Source organism: Eptesicus fuscus, chromosome 15 (assembly GCF_027574615.1).
Source record: "Eptesicus fuscus isolate TK198812 chromosome 15, DD_ASM_mEF_20220401, whole genome shotgun sequence".
Classification (NCBI taxonomy): Eukaryota; Metazoa; Chordata; class Mammalia; order Chiroptera; family Vespertilionidae; genus Eptesicus; species Eptesicus fuscus.
The window spans coordinates 77,904,336-77,921,608 of record NC_072487.1 but is presented as its reverse complement, the minus strand read 5'-3'; the positions used below and the strand labels follow the sequence as shown (position 1 = coordinate 77,921,608).

Below are 17,273 nucleotides of genomic sequence, written 5' to 3'. Positions count from 1 at the left end.
TGTGTGTGCACGCGTGGCTGTGTGTGTGCAGTGTGGGCTGTGTGTGTGCACGCGTGGCTGTGTGTGTGCAGCGTGGGCTGTGTGTGTGCAGCGTGGGCTGTGTGTGTGCACGCGTGGGCTGTGTGTGTGCACGCGTGGCTGTGTGTGTGCACGCGTGGCTGTGTGTGTGCACGCGTGGCTGTGTGGTGTGTGGTAGGTGCTCTCTCCTGGAGGAGTGACCTGGGAACGCCCCAGAGCACAGCGCCTGTCCCCCTCCCCCACCTCCGCTGGGAGGGAGGGGCTTCCCTGTGGAGTTTGCAGGGGCCGAGGCCGCAGGGACGCTGTGGAGCCGGGAACGGGGCCTGAGGGAACGAGGGAGGGAGTGACCCCCAGGGGAGCCGTGTGGCCGGCGGGCCGAGGGGCAGAGCCACGGCTGCGGGCGCATCCACGTGCTGCAGGACAGACTGCGGCCTGTCCCAGGTCCCCGGGGCCTCTGCCTGGGCCACGGCTCCGTATCCCTGTCCCCGCCCCCCCTCTCCTCTGAGCTGGCCTCGGGCAGGAGCGGGACGGGGCCCCTGGAGGACGAGGGTGTCCGCGCCCCCGGCCCCTCGGGGCTCCCCGCCCTCCTGCCTTGGGGCCCACACCGTGGCTGTGGTGACCTGCTCAGAGGGCCGCCTCCTCGGACACAGGACCAGGGACTCAGGCCGGTGCTCGCCTCACCCCAGCTTCTGCCCGACACCCCCACCCTCCTGTGGCCCAGGGGACCAGGCGGAGGGTGTCCACCTGCCCGAGGCTCCCGCCCGAGGACGCCTGGCTCAGCACTCCACCCGCCGGCCGCCCGGCCGCCCCACCAGCCAGGGCCCCGGGAGCGCGTCCTGCCAGCTGAGCGAGGCCGCTGGCAGAGGACGGGCAGGGACAGGAAGCGTGAGAAGTGGATGTCCTCCTGACCCTCCGGGGCCTCTGCCCACGGGGCCCCGGGCTGATGTCCTCCTGACCCTCCGGGGCCTCTGCCCACGGGGCCCCGGGCTGATGTCCTCCTGACCCTCCGGGGCCTCTGCCCACGGGGCCCCGGGCTGATGTCCTCCTGACCCTCCGGGGCCTCTGCTGGGAGTGCCGGCCCCCGGGGTTCAGGTTCTGGGTGTGAGGGCACATAGAAATGGGGTCCTCGCTGGTGTGGACCGGGAACGGGGCCTGAGGGAACGAGGGAGGGAGTGACCCCCAGGGGAGCTGTGCGGCCGGCGGGCCGAGGGGCAGAGCCACGGCTGCGGGCGCATCCACGTGCTGCAGGACAGACTGCGGCCCGTCCCAGGTCCCCGGGGCGTGGCTCAGGGGTTGAGCATCGACCTATGAACCAGGAGGTCATAGTTCGATTCCCAGTCGGGGCACATGCCCGGGTTGTGGGCTTGATCCCGGGTGTGGGACCAGCAGGAGGCAGCTATCAATGATTCTCTCTCATCATTGATGTTTCTCTCTCTCTCCCTCCCTCTCTCTTCCTCTCTGAAATCAGTAGAAGTATTTAAAAATAAAATAAAATAAAATTGAGGTCCTCACCGGTTGCTCAGTGGTTAGAGCGCGGCCCTCACACCAAAGGGTCTTGGGTTGGATTCCCGGTCAAGGGCACACACCTGGGTTGCAGGTCCACTCCCGCCCCGGTTGGGGTGCGTGCAGGAGGCAGCCGATCGATGTTCTCTCTCCCCCTCTCCCCTCCCCCTTCCCCCTCCCCCTCCCTCCCCCCTCCCTTTGAAAAGCCATGGGGAAATCCCCTGGGCGAGGATTAAAGAACGAGAGGCCCTCAAATCGCCTGTCAGTCAGTGTGGAGCCCAGGTCCGGCCCCCGGGCTGACTCCCGCGGCTGCAGCGGGGTCTGGGGGCCGTGCCCGGGGACGGGCTGCTCTCTGCAGACAGTGCTCCTGGGCGCTGAGCCACCAGGGAGCTGAGGCTGCGCTGCTGACCGCCGGCCGAGCCTGAACCTCCCAGGACAGGAGCCGCCCCAGGGGACATGGGGGGGGGGGGCTGCCAGGCCCAGCCCAGGGCACTGAGCCGGCATCTCTGACCTTCCCCACTAGAGGCCTTGTCCTCCTCACCAGTCCCGGGCCCAGCCTCCAACTCACACAAGACAGAAAGCAACACACACCTGTACACACACACAGACACACACACACCATCCACACGCCTGTCTTTGCATGCATGCACACACACACACACAATCCACACACCTGTCTGCACATAGCCACAGGCCTGTCTGCACACACACCATCCACATGCCTGGCTGCACACACACCCCATCCACACGTCTGCCTGCACACACACACTATCCATACGCCTGGCTGCACACACACACACACCATCCACACGTCTGGCTGCACACACACACACCATCCACACACCTGTCCGCACACACACACACACACACCCCATTCACACACACACTCCATCCACATGCCTGTCCACACACACACAGCATCCACACGCCTGTCCACACACACACACACACACACACACACACACACACACACACATCAGCGTCCCCCTGGAGGGCAGGCTCTGAGACCAGAGGTAACTGTGAAATCGACACCCACAAATGGCAGTGGGAGCCTCACCGGGAAAGGTCTTTGCCAACCACAGGGCTGACTGCGCTCGGGGACAGCAGCAGAGCCGCCAAAGTGGCGGCACCCAGAATCGGGGCACGCCAGCTTCTCCAAGATGCGCCGGGGTCCCTGTGCCCCAGTCCTGCCTGGGCTACGGGTTGGTCTGAGGTCATGGCGGGAACCAACTCCAGAATGTAATAATTACAAGAGTTTCACCCAAAGGTTGGTGAAGCTTGGGCGGCTCAACAAGGGTGAGCCACATATGTGGTTTACCTGTTGGAACGGCCGAACGGCACTTCCCCCAAACCTGAATAGGATTAACTGCCAGACAGCTCAGGGCACGTTACTGCCTCCTGTTGGCCAAACACCTGAGCAGCTGTAGGCTATTCCCCAAACTGACAATGTTCTGCGCCCTTTGAAACCTTACCCTTTGAAGTGTATGCCTCCACCTTGCCTTAGGACAAATTGTGTTAATAAATAGCACGGGGTCCTTAGACAAGGAGAGTCTTCGGTTCCTTTAGCTGAAGATCCTCTGACCCCAATGCCTTTCAAAATTATCTTTTGTCTTTGGACTCCTTAATCATCTGCGCATCAGCCCCTTTCTCCAGATTGCTGAACCCTTTGTAAGGCTGGGACAAGAACCCCGGCAAGGTCAGAACTGGGGAGTCACTGAGGGAAGGAGCTGACCAGCTGAGGCTGGAACCCTGGCGCCAGGGGTGGCGGGGAGACAGGAGCCTGCGTCCGTCCGCTTCCGAAACCCGGGGCTGCAGCCCCATCTCATGGCTAAGAACCCCCACTGCCCCTTATGGCGACCTCGGAGCAAACCTCGACGAAAACCGGCCAGTTTCCATTCCTAAAGCTGCCCAGTGAGCCGGACCTCTGGCGGAGAGGGCGGCGGGCGGGCAGGCGGGCACTCACCCCCTCGGACTTCTTGTCAGGGAAGACGCACGTGGCCCCCCCGGCCGTGAAGTTGCAGTAAACTTTGAAGGAGTCCCTGGAGCAGCCCTGGTTCGGGTCCACCCAGTATTCGCCTGCGGGGGGAGGGGGCGTGTGAGGACTGCGCCCGGGGGGGCCCTGGCCGCTGTGCCCACCCAGCCCCGTCTGCCTGGGCCCGCGCGCCCCACCGTCGGGGAAGTCGGGGTGGCAGAGCTGCAGGTCCTTGCAGGTGCGGGCGGGGTTCTCCTGGGTGCCCAGCGGCCGCTTCATCTGCTCGATCTCCAGCTTGAGCGAGTTGAGCGAGCCGAAGATCTCCTCCATGCCGTCCGCGTAGTCCGTGTAGCTCTCGCCCTCCCCGTCGTCCAGCATCTGGCTGGCGTCGATGTTCCGCCGCGTCCTGGACGCCTGGATCGGCAGCGGCTGGATGACCTCGCCCGGGGGGCCCTGGGGGGGAGGGGGCGGCGTGGGTGCGACAGGACAGGGCGGGCGGGCCCTGGGTCGCACACACCTGTCCATCTCAGTACGCCTTCTTCCCTCTCCCCTGCTTCTGGAACATTCCACACCGTCCCCGCCGGGCCTTGCCTGCACCGAGCACCTCCCTCCTCTGACCTGCATCCGGTGCCCCCAGGACCCAGCTCCTGCCCTAGCCGGCCCCGCCCATGTCCGTCTCTGCAGCCAGCCCTCGGCCGCACACCCCAGGCCTAGTGTTCCCGAGTCTGTCCTCAGCGAGGCTCCAACGCCCGACGTGGGCTGCACACAGTGGGGCTGCGGGAGGCTGGCAAGGCCCGAGCCTTGTGTTCCTGGGGCTGTTAGGAGGCCCAGCCACGGACAGGCATCCAGAGGCTGCGCTGACAAAGGGGGCGCTGCCTGCGCCTTAGGCCTTGTCTACTGCTCCTACCCCACATGCACACACACACGCACAGGCATGCACACACGTGCACACACATAGGCATGCACACACAGGCGTGCACACACGTGCACATACATAGGCATGCACACATGCGCACACACAGGCATGCACACAGATATGTGTGCACACACACACGTGCTTTCTCCTGTCTCTCGTCTCCTCCCTCTGTCTGTCCCTCCCTCTCTGCTGCTCCCAGGGAGCCCGCCTGGGTTACATCCCTTGGCTTCCTCCGGGGACAGGCCCCGCCCCGCCACTGTCACGCTCCATCACGTTGTTCTGGAAATGGAACGGCACAGACACATCTTCCCACGGGGCCCTCGGCGCTAGAACCCCACCCCCGCTTCCACGTCCTCAGGCTGCTCACCGGTGGGCCGGGGGGTCCTGGGTGGCCTGCCTCACCCTTCGGGCCAGTGGGACCCTGCGGGAGGGGCGGGGGGAGAACCAGCTCTGACCACGGGGCCTGCGGGGACCCGGACTCCCTGGGGTCCCTGACAGTCCGTGTGGGGGCCGAGGGGCAGGTCTAACATGCAGGGAGGTGACAGCTCCCCTCGCCCCTCCATAGCCCCGCGATGGGAACTCAGGGGACAAGGTGCTTTCTGTTGGGCAGAGACACGGCCACCCCCTCAGGCTGGGGGTGAGCTCAGGACAGGACAGAAGGAGAGGGGCGCGACCCACGTGAGTCAGGGGCGTGCGGGGCCCAGGGTGGGGACAATGCAGGGTGCACACCCCTCCCCCGGGTGGGGGGCCCGCAGGGTGCACCCCACTTACCGAGGAGCCCTTAGCACCTTTGGGACCGGGGGGACCCTGCGGAGAGGGGGGCGGAGCATTAGCGAGCAGGAGGCCCCTCCCCCCGGGCACCCACCTCTGACCTGTTCCTTTTGGGCCGGGCCTGGTCGTCACCCCTTCCCGCCCCGTGTCCCCCTTCCCAGGAGCCTGCACTGGACTCATGGGATGGGAGGTGGGGGGTGGTGGCTGTGCTCACCCACACAGAGGTGGGGCGTGTCCTGTCACCAGGGTCGGCTCCCACCCCCCTCGGCCGGAATCGCACGCAGGCGGCGGAGGGCGAGGGCGAGAGGGCGAGCCGGCCCAGACCCTGGCGCCGTGCCCTCCGGCCAGGCTGGCATCAGCCGGGGGCCCGCTGGCCATGGGGACCCAGGCCCTGGCCCGGGTGGGCCCGGAGGCTGATGGGGATGGGCGGGCACCGGCTCCAGGCCAACGGGAATGACTTTGAAGTACGGGGTACTGCCCGGCCAGTGTGGCTCAGCGGTTGAGCATCGACCTCGGAGCCAGGAGGTCAGGGTTCGATTCCCGGTCAGGGCACAGGCCCAGGTTGCAAGCTCGATCCCCAGTGTGGGGCGTGCAGGAGGCAGCCGGTCCATGATTCTCTCTCATCATGGATGTTTCCATCTCTCTCTCCCTCTCCCTTCCTCTCTCTGAAATCAGTAAAAAATATATTTAAAAATTTTAAAAAGTTGAAACAATCGTTAAAAAAACAAATCCTGGCTGAGCAGAGCCGTGCCTGTCGCTCGGAACCCCGTGGGGAGTGAGTGACGATCCCTCCGGGCCCCGATCCCGGTTCTCACTGTCCTGACTCCCAGCTGCACAGAGGCCCAGACCAGACCCCCCTCCCTGCTCTCCCAGCAACAACCGGGGACCACACCCTCCCAGATACACACCGGCAGGCCCGGGGGGCCCGGGGGGCCGAGGGGGCCGGAAGGACCAGTGATTCCCTGTGAAGGAGCAGAAAATGCCGTTATCAGGGTGACGGGGTACCGAGCCTCATTCCCGCCCACACGGCCACGTCCAGGCCCACGCCCACATCTCCCCGCCCAGCTGCCCTCCGACCCTGAGCGGCCGGCGCACCAGAGGGCAGCCCCCTCCACGTGGGGCCTGGGGCCCGACTCCAGCCGGGAGGCCGACCGTCCCCAGGTCCCAAGTCCCCCCAGGTCCCCAGGTCCCCAGGCTGAGAATCGCCCACCACCTCCTGGCCCCTGATCCGGGTCGGAGGCCCCGCAGAGAGGTGGCGGGAATGTCTGGCCCTGCGTGGCCGCCGCGCTGTGGGCAGGGCCCGGGCCGCAGTCAGGGCCGCCGCTGGGTTCCGGCCGCTCCCGTCTGCACGGAGGGACAGGCCTTGCCCTGCTTTAGCGCCTGCCTGGGGCACAGAGAGCCCACGGGTCCTGTGCCCTTGTCACCCGAGGCGCGGGCTGGGGGCCCGTCACCCACCTGCTCGCCCTTGGGGCCGGAGGAGCCCTGTGGGCCGGGGAGGCCGCGGTCGCCCTTCTCGCCCTGCTCGCCCGGAGGCCCGATGAGTCCGATCAGGCCCGGGTGACCCTGTGGGAACCAAGGCGTGAGGGCAGCGCCGTGGCAGAGCCTCAGGCCCCACGCGGGGCAGAGACGGGGCAGCGCAGCACGCCACGCCACGCCACGCCACGCCACGCCACACGGGCCACCAGCTGACGTCTCCCGAATGGAAAGAAGCCGGAGGGCAGTGGGGGACACGGCAGCGGGTCTGACACGGGAAACCCTAAAAGAACGCCCCGACGCAGGCCAGGGGTCAGGGGCTCTGAGGGACCCTGTCCAGGCGCCTCCTGCCCGTTCCCGTGGCGAACACACGCGGGACGGCACCGGGCGGCGTGGAGGGAGGGGGCCAGGCGCTCGCGGACACGATCGCTGCTTCACGGTTTTGTTTTTAAAGGTAAATCCTCTGCATGGGTTCGAGTGAGAATGCCTGTTTTCTATGAGCCGGCGGAAAGTTCTGGAAGGGATCCTCCAGCTTTCGTTGTGTGGGGTCAGGGTGGGTGAGGGTGGAGAGAGGAAGCCCCCACGCCGCCCTCTCCACTGTCATCGGGCTCCTGAGTGAGCTTGACATTTACAGATAAATGAACGTTCGCCCAGAAAACCACTCCTGATGGGAGGGCACGAGGCCCTCCCCCCTCCCCCCTCTCCCCCCCACTTCCTGTGAGAGGGGCGGGAGACCGCGTCCCCACGGGCCTCTGCTCCTCGGACCCCGATGCCCCCTGTGCCCGGGCGCCCACCCCAGGCTCTGGCGGGTGAGGGTGCAGGCTTGTTGCGTTTGCAGCCACGGAGCGCGAGGGGCCCCGGGTCCCAGCCCCGCGGCCCCCGAGTGCCCCTTACCTTTTCCCCTTTGGGGCCAGAGTCTCCTTTGAGGCCGGGGAGTCCTGGGGGGCCCTGCGGGAGGAGGGCGGGGTCAGGTTCTCTCCCCGTCCCGCCTCCACCACTGCCGGGGGCGCCCCGGGGCGTCACTCACCATGGGCCCGGGGGGGCCATCGGGGCCTGGGGATCCTGGAAGACCTTGTTCACCCTGAAACACAGCCGGCTCCGTGTGAGCTGCCCCGTGCCCGCCCCGTGCCCACGCCGCCCCGCCAGGCCTCGGTCACTCACCACGGGGCCGGGGATCCCTCGCAGGCCGTCAGGCCCCGGCTTCCCGGGGGCCCCCTGGGGGCCGATGGGGCCAGTCTTCCCAGGAGGACCCTCCAAGCCGGCTTCCCCCTGCGGGCGGCAAGGCGAGCGCATGGGCCCATCAGGGCGCGGTCACCCCGCCCAGACGCTGCTCAGACCCCAACACCCCCGGATATCCCGGGGGGGGGGCACCCAATTTTCCACGTTCCTATGGAAGCCGCCTGGCATTCCCCCATCTCGCCAGCCAGCTGGGCTCCCAGCCCCGGGGGTCACGCCAGCTGCTGCGATTCCGGCAGCTCCGGCGGCCCCACGCGTGTGCTGGCTGCAGGGCGGCCGCGTCCCGCCCTCTCAGCGCCCGGGGCACCGTCACGGCCTCGCCTCCCAGGTGAGCAGCTGAGGTGGCCCAGGCCGGACCCAGGCCCGTGGCCGCACCGTGCTGGGCCTGGCGGGACCCTGAGCCCAGTGCCCCCAGCCACCACCGAGCGCCCTTTGGGGCAGGCCCAGTGCGTCCAGCTCCCGGGCCCCCAGCCCCGCCCGCCTCCGGGACTTCCCCACGCACCCAGGCCGCCTCCTCCCGCCCCCCGCAGGCAGCGGCTCCTCACCTTGGCTCCTTTCTCCCCCTGTCGGCCTTCAGGGCCTGCGGGCCCCGGGGGACCCTGGAGCAGAAGAGAAACACACGGGGAGGGGTGAGGGGGCTGCGGGTCCCAGTGAGCGGAGGGTCTGCAGGGGACAGGCCTGGACGGGAGGGGCATGGGGGTCGCCCCTGGGCCCCTGGCCAGCGGGATGCAGGCCCCCAGATGCAGGCAGAGTGGCTCCGGCCTGGAGCAGGCCCCGGTCAGCATGGGGCGCCCTGGCTGCTGCGAGTGTGGGGCTCTGGGTGCTGTGGGGGGGCTCTGGGTGCTGTGAGGGGGCTCTGGGTGCTGTGAGGGGGGCTCTGGGTGCTGGGGGGCTCTGGGTGCTGTGGGGGGGCTCTGGGTGCTGTGAGTGTGGGGGGGCTCTGGGTGCTGTGAGGGGGGCTCTGGGTGCTGTGAGTGTGGGGGGGCTCTGGGTGCTGTGAGTGTGGGGGGGCTCTGGGTGCTGTGGGGGGGCTCTGGGTGCTGTGAGTGTGGGGGGGCTCTGGGTGCTGTGAGGGGGGCTCTGGGTGCTGTGAGTGTGGGGGGGCTCTGGGTGCTGTGAGTGTGGGGGGGCTCTGGGTGCTGTGGGGGGCACCCTCTCTTGGTTCCACACCCCGCAGCTCAGTTTCTGCAGCAGCTAACGGCCGGTCACTAAAGATGCAGGAGCCGCCCCGTGGCCTGCGCTGCCCTCGGAGGCTGCCCGGGAGGGGGTCCAGCCTTGGGGTGTTTGTCCGCCGGCTGCCATCGTGCTGGTGTCAGCACTGGCCCCCTCAGAGGCGCAGGCGCACCGGCCGCGCGGGAAGCGGAGGGGAGGACTCGCTCACGCAGAAGCACTTCCCGCAGCGCCCGGCCCCCCCCCCGCCCCCCCCCCCCCGGGAGGGGAGCTGCTGCAGATCGCGGGCGGGAGGACGCGCAGGAGGAATCGTTACCCGTTTTCCCGGAGGCCCGGACGGGCCCGGCTCGCCAGTGGGGCCTGGGGATCCCTGGAGTCAGAGAGAACAGGATGGGGTCGGTCGGCTGCGGGAGGCGCGGGGGGCTGGGCGGGGCTCAGGCCGGGAGAACACGCTGAGTCCGTGTCCTGGCAGCCCGACCCTAACCCCCTCTCGGGGCTGATGTGCCCGCCCGCTGCCCCCACCCCCCTCCTGGCAGCCCGACCCTGACCCCCTCTCGGGGCTGATGTACCCGCCCGCTGCCCCTGTCCGCCCCCCCCGCTCCCCGGACCCCGTGACGGGCTCGCCGCCTGTGAGCGTCGCCTGCTGGAAGTGGACGTGGCGGCACGGGGGGGGGGGGGGGGGGGGAGAGGGGGAGGCAGTGACGCCCCGAGGGCGCAGGTGGGGAGGAGCTGCTGCGGGACTCGGGCCCTGAGCGCCCTCAGAGACTCGGCCGGAAACCATGTTCCAAACCCTCTCAGGGTGCACTCCGCCCGGGGGCCGACGGGAAGAGCCCCTTCCAGGACGGACAGGACCGGCCAAGCAGGAATAAGCCGCCTCTGCCCTGGCCGGATTGCACAGTGGATAGCGCATCGGCCTGCGGACTGAAGGGTCCCGGGTTCGATTCCCGGTCAGGGCACATGCCCGGGGTGTGGGCTCGATCCCCAGTGTGGGGTGTGTAGGAGGCAGCGATCCATGATTCCCTCTCATCATTGGTGTTTGTATCTCTCTCTCCCTCTCCCTCCCTTCTCTGAAATCAATAAATTGAAAAATAAAACAAGCTTCCCTACGGCTCCTGGCGGCTCTGGGCAGGTCATGGGCTCCCTGTGGGCCAACCAGTGGCAGACGGAGAGCACGTTCCTCCTGGGAAGGGGTCCGCGCTCTCCAGACCCCACGAGGGAGCCGCACCCCATCGTGGTCAGGATCAATGGCACAAGCCAACTGGGTTAGGGTTTTGGTCAGAAATGAACAAAGCGTCCGGCCGGCGGGGCTCAGGGGTTGAGCATCGATCGACCTGTGAACCAGGAGGTCACGGTTCGGTTCCCGGTCAGGGCACAGGCCCGGGGTTGCGGGCTGGATCCCCAGTGCGGGGCGTGCAGGAGGCAGCTGATGGGTGTTTCTCCCTCACATCAATGTTTCTCTCTCTCTCTCTCTCTTGTCTTTCTAAAACCAATAAAAGCTTAAACAACAACAAAAAAAGAAGCAAGTTGCAAATCCCAAGAACCCACAGAGGCCCTCCACCCGGACCCCAAAGGTCACGGCGCACTCACCGTCTGCCCCGCCTCGCCGTCGTCCCCTTTGTCACCAGGGGGACCATCCTGACCCTGTGGGGACGAGAGCAAGCTCCCTCAGTCTCCGGACGGCACCCGAGTCCCATCGCGTGGGGCGGGACACAGCGCGTTCAAAACCGGGGACCGCGTCTGCCTCTGACCCCCGATGGATGCCCCTGGGGAGGGCACCGTGCCCCAGGGGGAGCTCACGGATACCCCCCCCCCACCCCGGAAAGAAAGCACGGGTGCAGAGGCAGGTCAGCATCGTGGGGGACGGACGGCTCAGGGCCCCAACACCTACCGCGGGGCCGGGCTCTCCGGGGGGACCGGGATCTCCGGGGAAACCGACGGGGCCCTGGAACGGAGAAAGGCACGTGCAGGCCCTCAGCCCCGGCCCAGCGCACCCGCCCCGCCGCCTCCCCTGGAACGGCCTGGCCTCTGAGGGCCGCGCCCATCGCCCCGGGAGCCCTTCCTGGGCATCATCCGAGCCCCACACGCGCCGGGGGCGGGCGGCTCCCCGGAGGCCATCCCTTCCGTCTGAGCTCCCGGCTGGGACCTGGCTTCCAGAACGTGCAGCTCAGGAGCCTCCTGAGCTGAGCCAGGGCGGGCGGCAGGAGGGGCGTGGGCACGGGGGCACGGCGCCATCCCAGCACGCTCCCTGCCCGCTCAGCTCCCTGCCTGGGCTCGGGGTCGGGGTGAGGACCTCTACCTAGAGGCTCCCCGGGACCCGCGATGCGGGAGGAACGGGGACCAGAGCCCCGGCCCAGCCTCGGGCGCGGGCGCCGCCGCGTCTCAGCTACTCACGGGGCTGCCTTTGGGGCCGTCGTCGCCGGGCGGGCCTTTGGGTCCAGGGGGTCCAGCAGCACCAGACGGGCCCGCCTCGCCCTTCTCCCCCCTCTCGCCTTTGGGTCCCTGCGGGAAAGGGTGCCATGAGCCCAGGGCGAGGCGCGGGCCCGCGGGGCCGGGTGGGGGTGGGGGCTGGGCCGAGGGGGCTGGGCGGCTCCCTGAGGAGCCGCTGGCTTTCTGGGGCCACTGAGGCTGCGACTGCCTCTCGGGGCGGGACCGGCCCTGGACTAAACGATGGACAGCACGGACCCCGAGGGGCCCCTTCTCTGGGGTTCGCAGTGGGGGGAGCAGCTGGATGCCAAGGAGACCTCTGCCCACCAGCCGCCTCCTGGGCCCCCAAGACCCCCCAGCAGCCTGAGGGAGTTCACATCTGACCGCAGGGTCTGGCGCCCTCACGGGGCTGAGGAGGGGACACGGCCCGCAGTGGCCGCAGCCTGTGGAAGGGCCTGGAATGCCACGACCACCCTGCCACTGGCAGCCGCCAGTCATATGTGCTGACATCCTCCTGCACCCCCCACACATGCACATGCACATGTGTGCACACATGCACACAAACATCTACACACGCACACACGTGCGCCCTTTTTTGCAGCACCCCGTGAGGTAGGCCCAAGAGGACCTGTGGCTCTGATTCCCGGATGGGAACACCGAGGCAGAGCGGGAGCCCCCCCCATGCACCGTGCCCCCCCAGCCCACCACTCACCGGGGGGCCCCCTTCTCCGGGAAGGCCAGGCTCGCCAGCTTCTCCAGGCTCGCCCTGAGGAGGAAACACGGTCACGTGGGGCCGAGAGCAGTGGCTCCAACACCCGGGTTCTTCACACACACACACACACACACGCACGCACACACACACGCACACGTGCACACACGTATGTGCACACACAAACACGCACACACTCATGGGACACGGTGACGTCAGGGGCGGGAGTCACCTTCTCTCCCACGGCTCCAGGGTTGCCTATTCCTCCGGGGGGACCTTGCGGCCCGTCAGCACCTGGCGCTCCGGAGGGTCCTCGGGGGCCGGGGGGGCCGGGGGGGCCCTAGGAGAGGAGAGCGTTGGACACGGAGAAACGCCGACTTGGCCGAAAGGGAAGCCGCCGCCACGGCCGGGTCCCGCACACTCACCATCTGGCCCACGTCGCCCGTCTCTCCCTTCTCCCCCGGCGGCCCCGGCAGACCCTGCGGACAGGAGGCGGTGAGCAGGGCGGCGCGGCCCGGCCTGCACCCACGGCGGCTGGCTCGGCCGGGGCGGGGCCTCGGGACATGCGTCCAAGCCCATCGCTAATACGGGGACCCCGTGACTCGGCCTCCGAGCGGCCCCGGGAAGGAGAGAAATGTGCGAAGGGGGGTGGACAGGGGCTCATTGCAACTCCCCAAACCGGAGGCCGCGAGCCGACGGCAGCGAGTGTGTGGGCTAATCCTGCCACCACCACGCGCCGGAACACGGCGCAGCGCCCAAACCCCACGGTCTCAGAGGCAAACGCACCCCGCCGTGATCGGGGGACACTTAATGGCCTCAGCATGACACGTGACGGGCAAGGAAGGGGGGAGCTGGGTCCGAGCCCCCCCCACACGACGGGACTCCACTTTGCAGAAACCGAGTAAAGTCACCAGTGTGCATCTGTGTGTGTGACACGCACACGCGGAAGGCGTGGCCATGACATGTGCCCCGTGTGTGCAGCTGGCGTCCCCAGGTGTGTGCGTTTCCTCACAGTTTACCGGCACTTTCCATGTGTCTACTATGGCCACGGAAGTAGACGTCACGGGCTAACGTCAATGCAGGCGCACCTGGGGTTGTGGGAGGGTGCAGCCATTCCGATGTGTGGGGAGCCCGGGAGGCCCTGCAGCCCAGCCTTGGTTTCCCCATTCTCACAAAGACGGAGGGGAGGGGAGGCGTGCCGGGGAGGGGAGAGGAGGGCAGGGGAGGGCAGAGCAGGGCGGGGCACCGCTGAAGCAGACCCCGCCGTCCACTCCCCAGTTACCTGCAGCCCCACGGGTCCAGGGGGCCCGGGGAACCCTCTTGGGCCTTCGTCCCCTTTCTGCCCGAAAAGGCCCTGCTGGCCCCGGGGCCCCGGCTCTCCGTCCGCTCCCTGTGGGGACACGATGGGGGGGTGAGGCCTGCGTCCTGCTGCCCACCGCTGGGGGGGCCGGGGGCCTGAGCGGCCTGGACCGCAGACACTCACCGAGGGGCCCGGCTGTCCGATGGGGCCTTGAGGACCCGTAGGCCCGGGCGGACCCTGTGGGAACAGACGGACACGGCTGCTTCCGGAGCCACAGCTGCGGCCCGGGGAGAGGCCGGCAGAGCAGGCGGGGGCGTCGGGTTCAGCTCCGGCCCCGCCGTGGCCGCCCGCGGCGCTCACCTGCTCTCCTTTGTCGCCCTTGCTGCCCTTCTGCCCCGGCTCCCCGATCTCTCCCTGTGGGAAGAAGCGGGGGACCCGTCAGCCCCCAAACCGTGCGGGTCTCATCTGCTCCCCGTGATTCACGTATCTCGGCGACTGCGAGTAACCGCCGCTCCACGGGGTCCCGGGAGGAGCCGCTCCCGTGTGATCATCCGGTTTCCTTTTTAATGTGAGAGCTGAAGGGACGGGCCCCGGCCGACGCCGTACGGACGCTGAGCCGACGGGAAACGGCGGTCAAATCCCAACGGAAACATTTACTCCGCCTGTCAGGTTCTGACCACAGCGGGCACCTCGACTCTACGCCCGCGAAGAGCCACCCCGTCTCCCCGGGTCCCTGTGGGCGGCTGGCTCCATCTCGGATGCTGAGCCCGGCGTCTTCATTAAACCACGCATCAGCCGCCGGCGCCACGGTCACAGCGTGGGAATCGATGCATCAACTCCGGGCGCCGGCCTCGCTCACAGCATCGATCAGCGGCCGCGGCCCTGCTGAGTGGGCGGCTAATCCTCCCGGGGCCGTGACCCGCCGCGGAGGAGCCGGGGGAATCAGAGGATTCCGTTCGGGGCATGAACGCCCCGCTCGCTCCCGGCCAGCGGATGGACACGGCCCGAGAGGGAAGCGGGCTCTAAGCTCCCGCGAGCTCCTGGATGAATTATAATGTTTATGAGGACGTCTCCTGAGTAAAAGGGAACGTTGATCTCGCTAATCACCACGCATGCACGAGCTCTCCCCGAACTCGGGGGGAGGACACGGGTCCCCTGCCCCTGGAGCCCCTTGGCCTCAGTGGCCGCCCTGCCCGGCCTCCGGGCCCCGGCCAGCGGCCGCACCGCTCGGGCAGGAGGGTCCTCGGCTCCCCTTACCTTGTCTCCGTCTTCTCCGGGGGGGCCCACAGGGCCGGCCGGGCCGGGGAGCCCCACCGGACCCTGGAGACCATCGCGGCCAGCGGGGCCTTGTGGGCCTTTCTCGCCCTGGAGGAGAGAAGACCCCCCGTCACACGCGTCAGCTCAGCCCCGGAGGCCCGGACAGGACGCGGGGCAGTGACGTCAGCCAGATTCGCTGAGGCCGCCCTCGCCACCCGCTCCCCAGCAGCATCCGCACCGTCCTGGGAGGGCTGCTTGCACAGAGGGGAAACTGAGGCACTGGTGGTGAGCAGCAGAGCCTGGATCCGGACCCGGCCCAGCAGACCCCCGTGCGGGACCCCTAGGCCTGGAGACCGGGAGGGCCGAGTTCCAGCCTCAGCAACTTCATTAGCCTCGGTTCTCTGCCCACACCCTCCCTGCCAAACACACATGCACACACATGCACACACTCACACACACATTACGCACACGTGCACACCCACCCACTCACATCACACACACATGCACGCACGTGCACACACACACACACACAGTCTTCCTTTCCCCATAACCTTACCACCTCCTCCTGGCAACTGCACTCGGTAACGCTCGTCACTCACTCCCACCAGTGCCCACGTCACGCTGAGCGGCGGGAACGCCCCCTCCTGAGCCGGGCACCCCTGTCCTCCCACGATGCACAGCATGAGGGTGTGCACACTGGTGGGCACGCTCAGTGTCGGGTCTAAATGCCGCCGGCCCTGCGACAGGGCGCTCCCCGCGTGAGCCTTTCCTGCCTGCGCCCCCCCCCCCCCCAGCTCCCACTGAGCATCTCCACCCTCACTGACCTGCCGGGGTCTCCGTGGGGTCACTGGGACGGGGGTGACCGGGGCCCAGAAGAGGCTTCTTATCTTCCCATCACACGTCCCCCCTCTTCCCTCCACACCTGCCCCCGACCAACCAAGGGAGCGCCCGTCCCAAACGCCCACAGGCGGGGGCGGCGTGCACACAGCGGGCGGCGCCCCCACGGGGCCCAGAGCCTGGGCGGCCCACTCGGACACACTGTCCAGCCCCCCGTGCCGGCACGTGTCGGGCACAGACGCGCAGGCGTGCCAGGATGATCTTGCCGGGAGCTGCCCAGCACCCTCCCGCTCAGGAGACGCCATGAAAGAACCTGGCCGACTTAGGGACCCGCCCCCGGACCCCAGTCAGGACACGCTGGTCCTACACACGTACCCGCACACTCACTCACCTGGAGGGCCACCCCAAACCCACCCCCCCCCCCGCATCCTGCAAACCCCCAGGTGAGGGGAACCCCCAGGAGAGGGGGTGGGGGGTCCCCGGGGCCTCCGAGTGGTACTTACAGGTGCTCCTTTCTCCCCGGCTGGCCCTGGGGGTCCCTGGGGCCCGGGTCTCCCTGGGATTCCGATGGGCCCGGCAGCTCCGGCTGGACCTCTCTCGCCCGGGGATCCCTGGGGCGGGGCAAGAAAGGGGTCCATTTTCAGGCTCCCCAGGGGCACAGACTCCCTCAAGCACCGCGGTCCCCCCCCCCCCCTCGCTCAGAGCCCACAGGGGCTCCCGGGTGCCGCCACACGGACTCTCTGGTCCTGCGTTCGCGGCTCTGCGTTTCTGCCCCGCGACCCAGTAACGGCCTCTCCCATAATTCCAAGCACATGCCTGCTCCCCGCACCCCAGTGACTGGGAACGGCCCCTTTAAGAGCCTCCTGGAGGTGAGCGTACCTTGGCCCGTGGCTCTGGGGGCGGCCCTCCCACCTGTGCGGGCTCCCCCCCCCCCCACCCCCCCGCCTCGGCGGCCCTGGGCGTGCGGACAGCCCACCCCGGAGCCCACGCTTAGCGGCCACGGGGCTCCGTCCACTCCCTCCCACTGCTCCCCCCCCCCCCCCCCCAGGCGCCAGGCAGCCACTCAGCCTCCCTCTCAACTGCCCGGCCCCCCTGGTCCTCCGTCACCGCTGCCACGCAGGACAGGTTCCTGTCCACCCCACCCCGCCCTCTCCTCCGCCACGGCCTTCCGCGGACCCACAGCGGGACCCGCCTTCCCCGCAGGGCGGGTTCCGAGCAAGAGCACAGGGAAGGCTTTGGGGGGCCCACACACTCACCGCGGGGCCCGGCGGGCCTGGGGGGCCCTCGCTGCCTTTCAGTCCAAGTGCTCCCTGCAAAGCGTTGAGATCGGGGTCAAGGGCACGGCGGGGAGGGCGCCCCGGGCTGGGCAGTGTCCGCTCCGTCCCCCGCCCGGCCCCGTACTCACCACTGGACCTGGGAGCCCTCGGTCCCCGGGGAAGCCACGCAGTCCTGGGGGGCCGTCCTTCCCGGGGAGGCCGGCGGGGCCTGGGTCCCCCTGAAATCAGAGCCACAGGTGGGTGAGCAGGGCCGGGGCCATGGGGGCTGCGGGAGGTGGGACGTCCGGGCGCGTGGCTTTAAAGGAACCGGAGTCCTGGCTGGGTCGCTGGGTGGCAGCTCCGCGCCCTGGAGCGTGGCCCACGCCGGCGCCGGGGGCCCGTGGCCGGGCCGCTGGGTGTGGTTCTGGGGA

The 17,273-nt window shown here is 68.5% G+C and overlaps 1 protein-coding gene across 1 annotated transcript in view; it reads right to left on the bottom strand.

Moving 5' to 3' along the window:
* Positions 1-17,273, bottom strand: part of COL5A1 (collagen type V alpha 1 chain) — a 103,801-nt gene that overhangs the window by 7,927 nt on the left and 78,601 nt on the right. Inside the window, exons 40-63 of the mRNA XM_054726870.1 lie at positions 16,992-17,081; positions 16,843-16,896; positions 16,090-16,197; positions 14,750-14,857; positions 13,853-13,906; positions 13,676-13,729; positions 13,475-13,582; positions 12,618-12,671; positions 12,425-12,532; positions 12,196-12,249; positions 11,451-11,558; positions 10,948-11,001; positions 10,647-10,700; positions 9,376-9,429; positions 8,435-8,488; positions 7,815-7,922; positions 7,681-7,734; positions 7,548-7,601; positions 6,636-6,743; positions 6,089-6,142; positions 5,181-5,216; positions 4,777-4,830; positions 3,691-3,946; positions 3,485-3,597 (exon numbers count right to left, since the gene is read on the bottom strand). Coding sequence (XP_054582845.1) covers positions 3,485-3,597; positions 3,691-3,946; positions 4,777-4,830; positions 5,181-5,216; positions 6,089-6,142; positions 6,636-6,743; positions 7,548-7,601; positions 7,681-7,734; positions 7,815-7,922; positions 8,435-8,488; positions 9,376-9,429; positions 10,647-10,700; positions 10,948-11,001; positions 11,451-11,558; positions 12,196-12,249; positions 12,425-12,532; positions 12,618-12,671; positions 13,475-13,582; positions 13,676-13,729; positions 13,853-13,906; positions 14,750-14,857; positions 16,090-16,197; positions 16,843-16,896; positions 16,992-17,081 — 1,953 coding nt within the window. The remainder of the gene's footprint in view (positions 1-3,484; positions 3,598-3,690; positions 3,947-4,776; positions 4,831-5,180; positions 5,217-6,088; positions 6,143-6,635; positions 6,744-7,547; positions 7,602-7,680; positions 7,735-7,814; positions 7,923-8,434; positions 8,489-9,375; positions 9,430-10,646; positions 10,701-10,947; positions 11,002-11,450; positions 11,559-12,195; positions 12,250-12,424; positions 12,533-12,617; positions 12,672-13,474; positions 13,583-13,675; positions 13,730-13,852; positions 13,907-14,749; positions 14,858-16,089; positions 16,198-16,842; positions 16,897-16,991; positions 17,082-17,273) is intronic.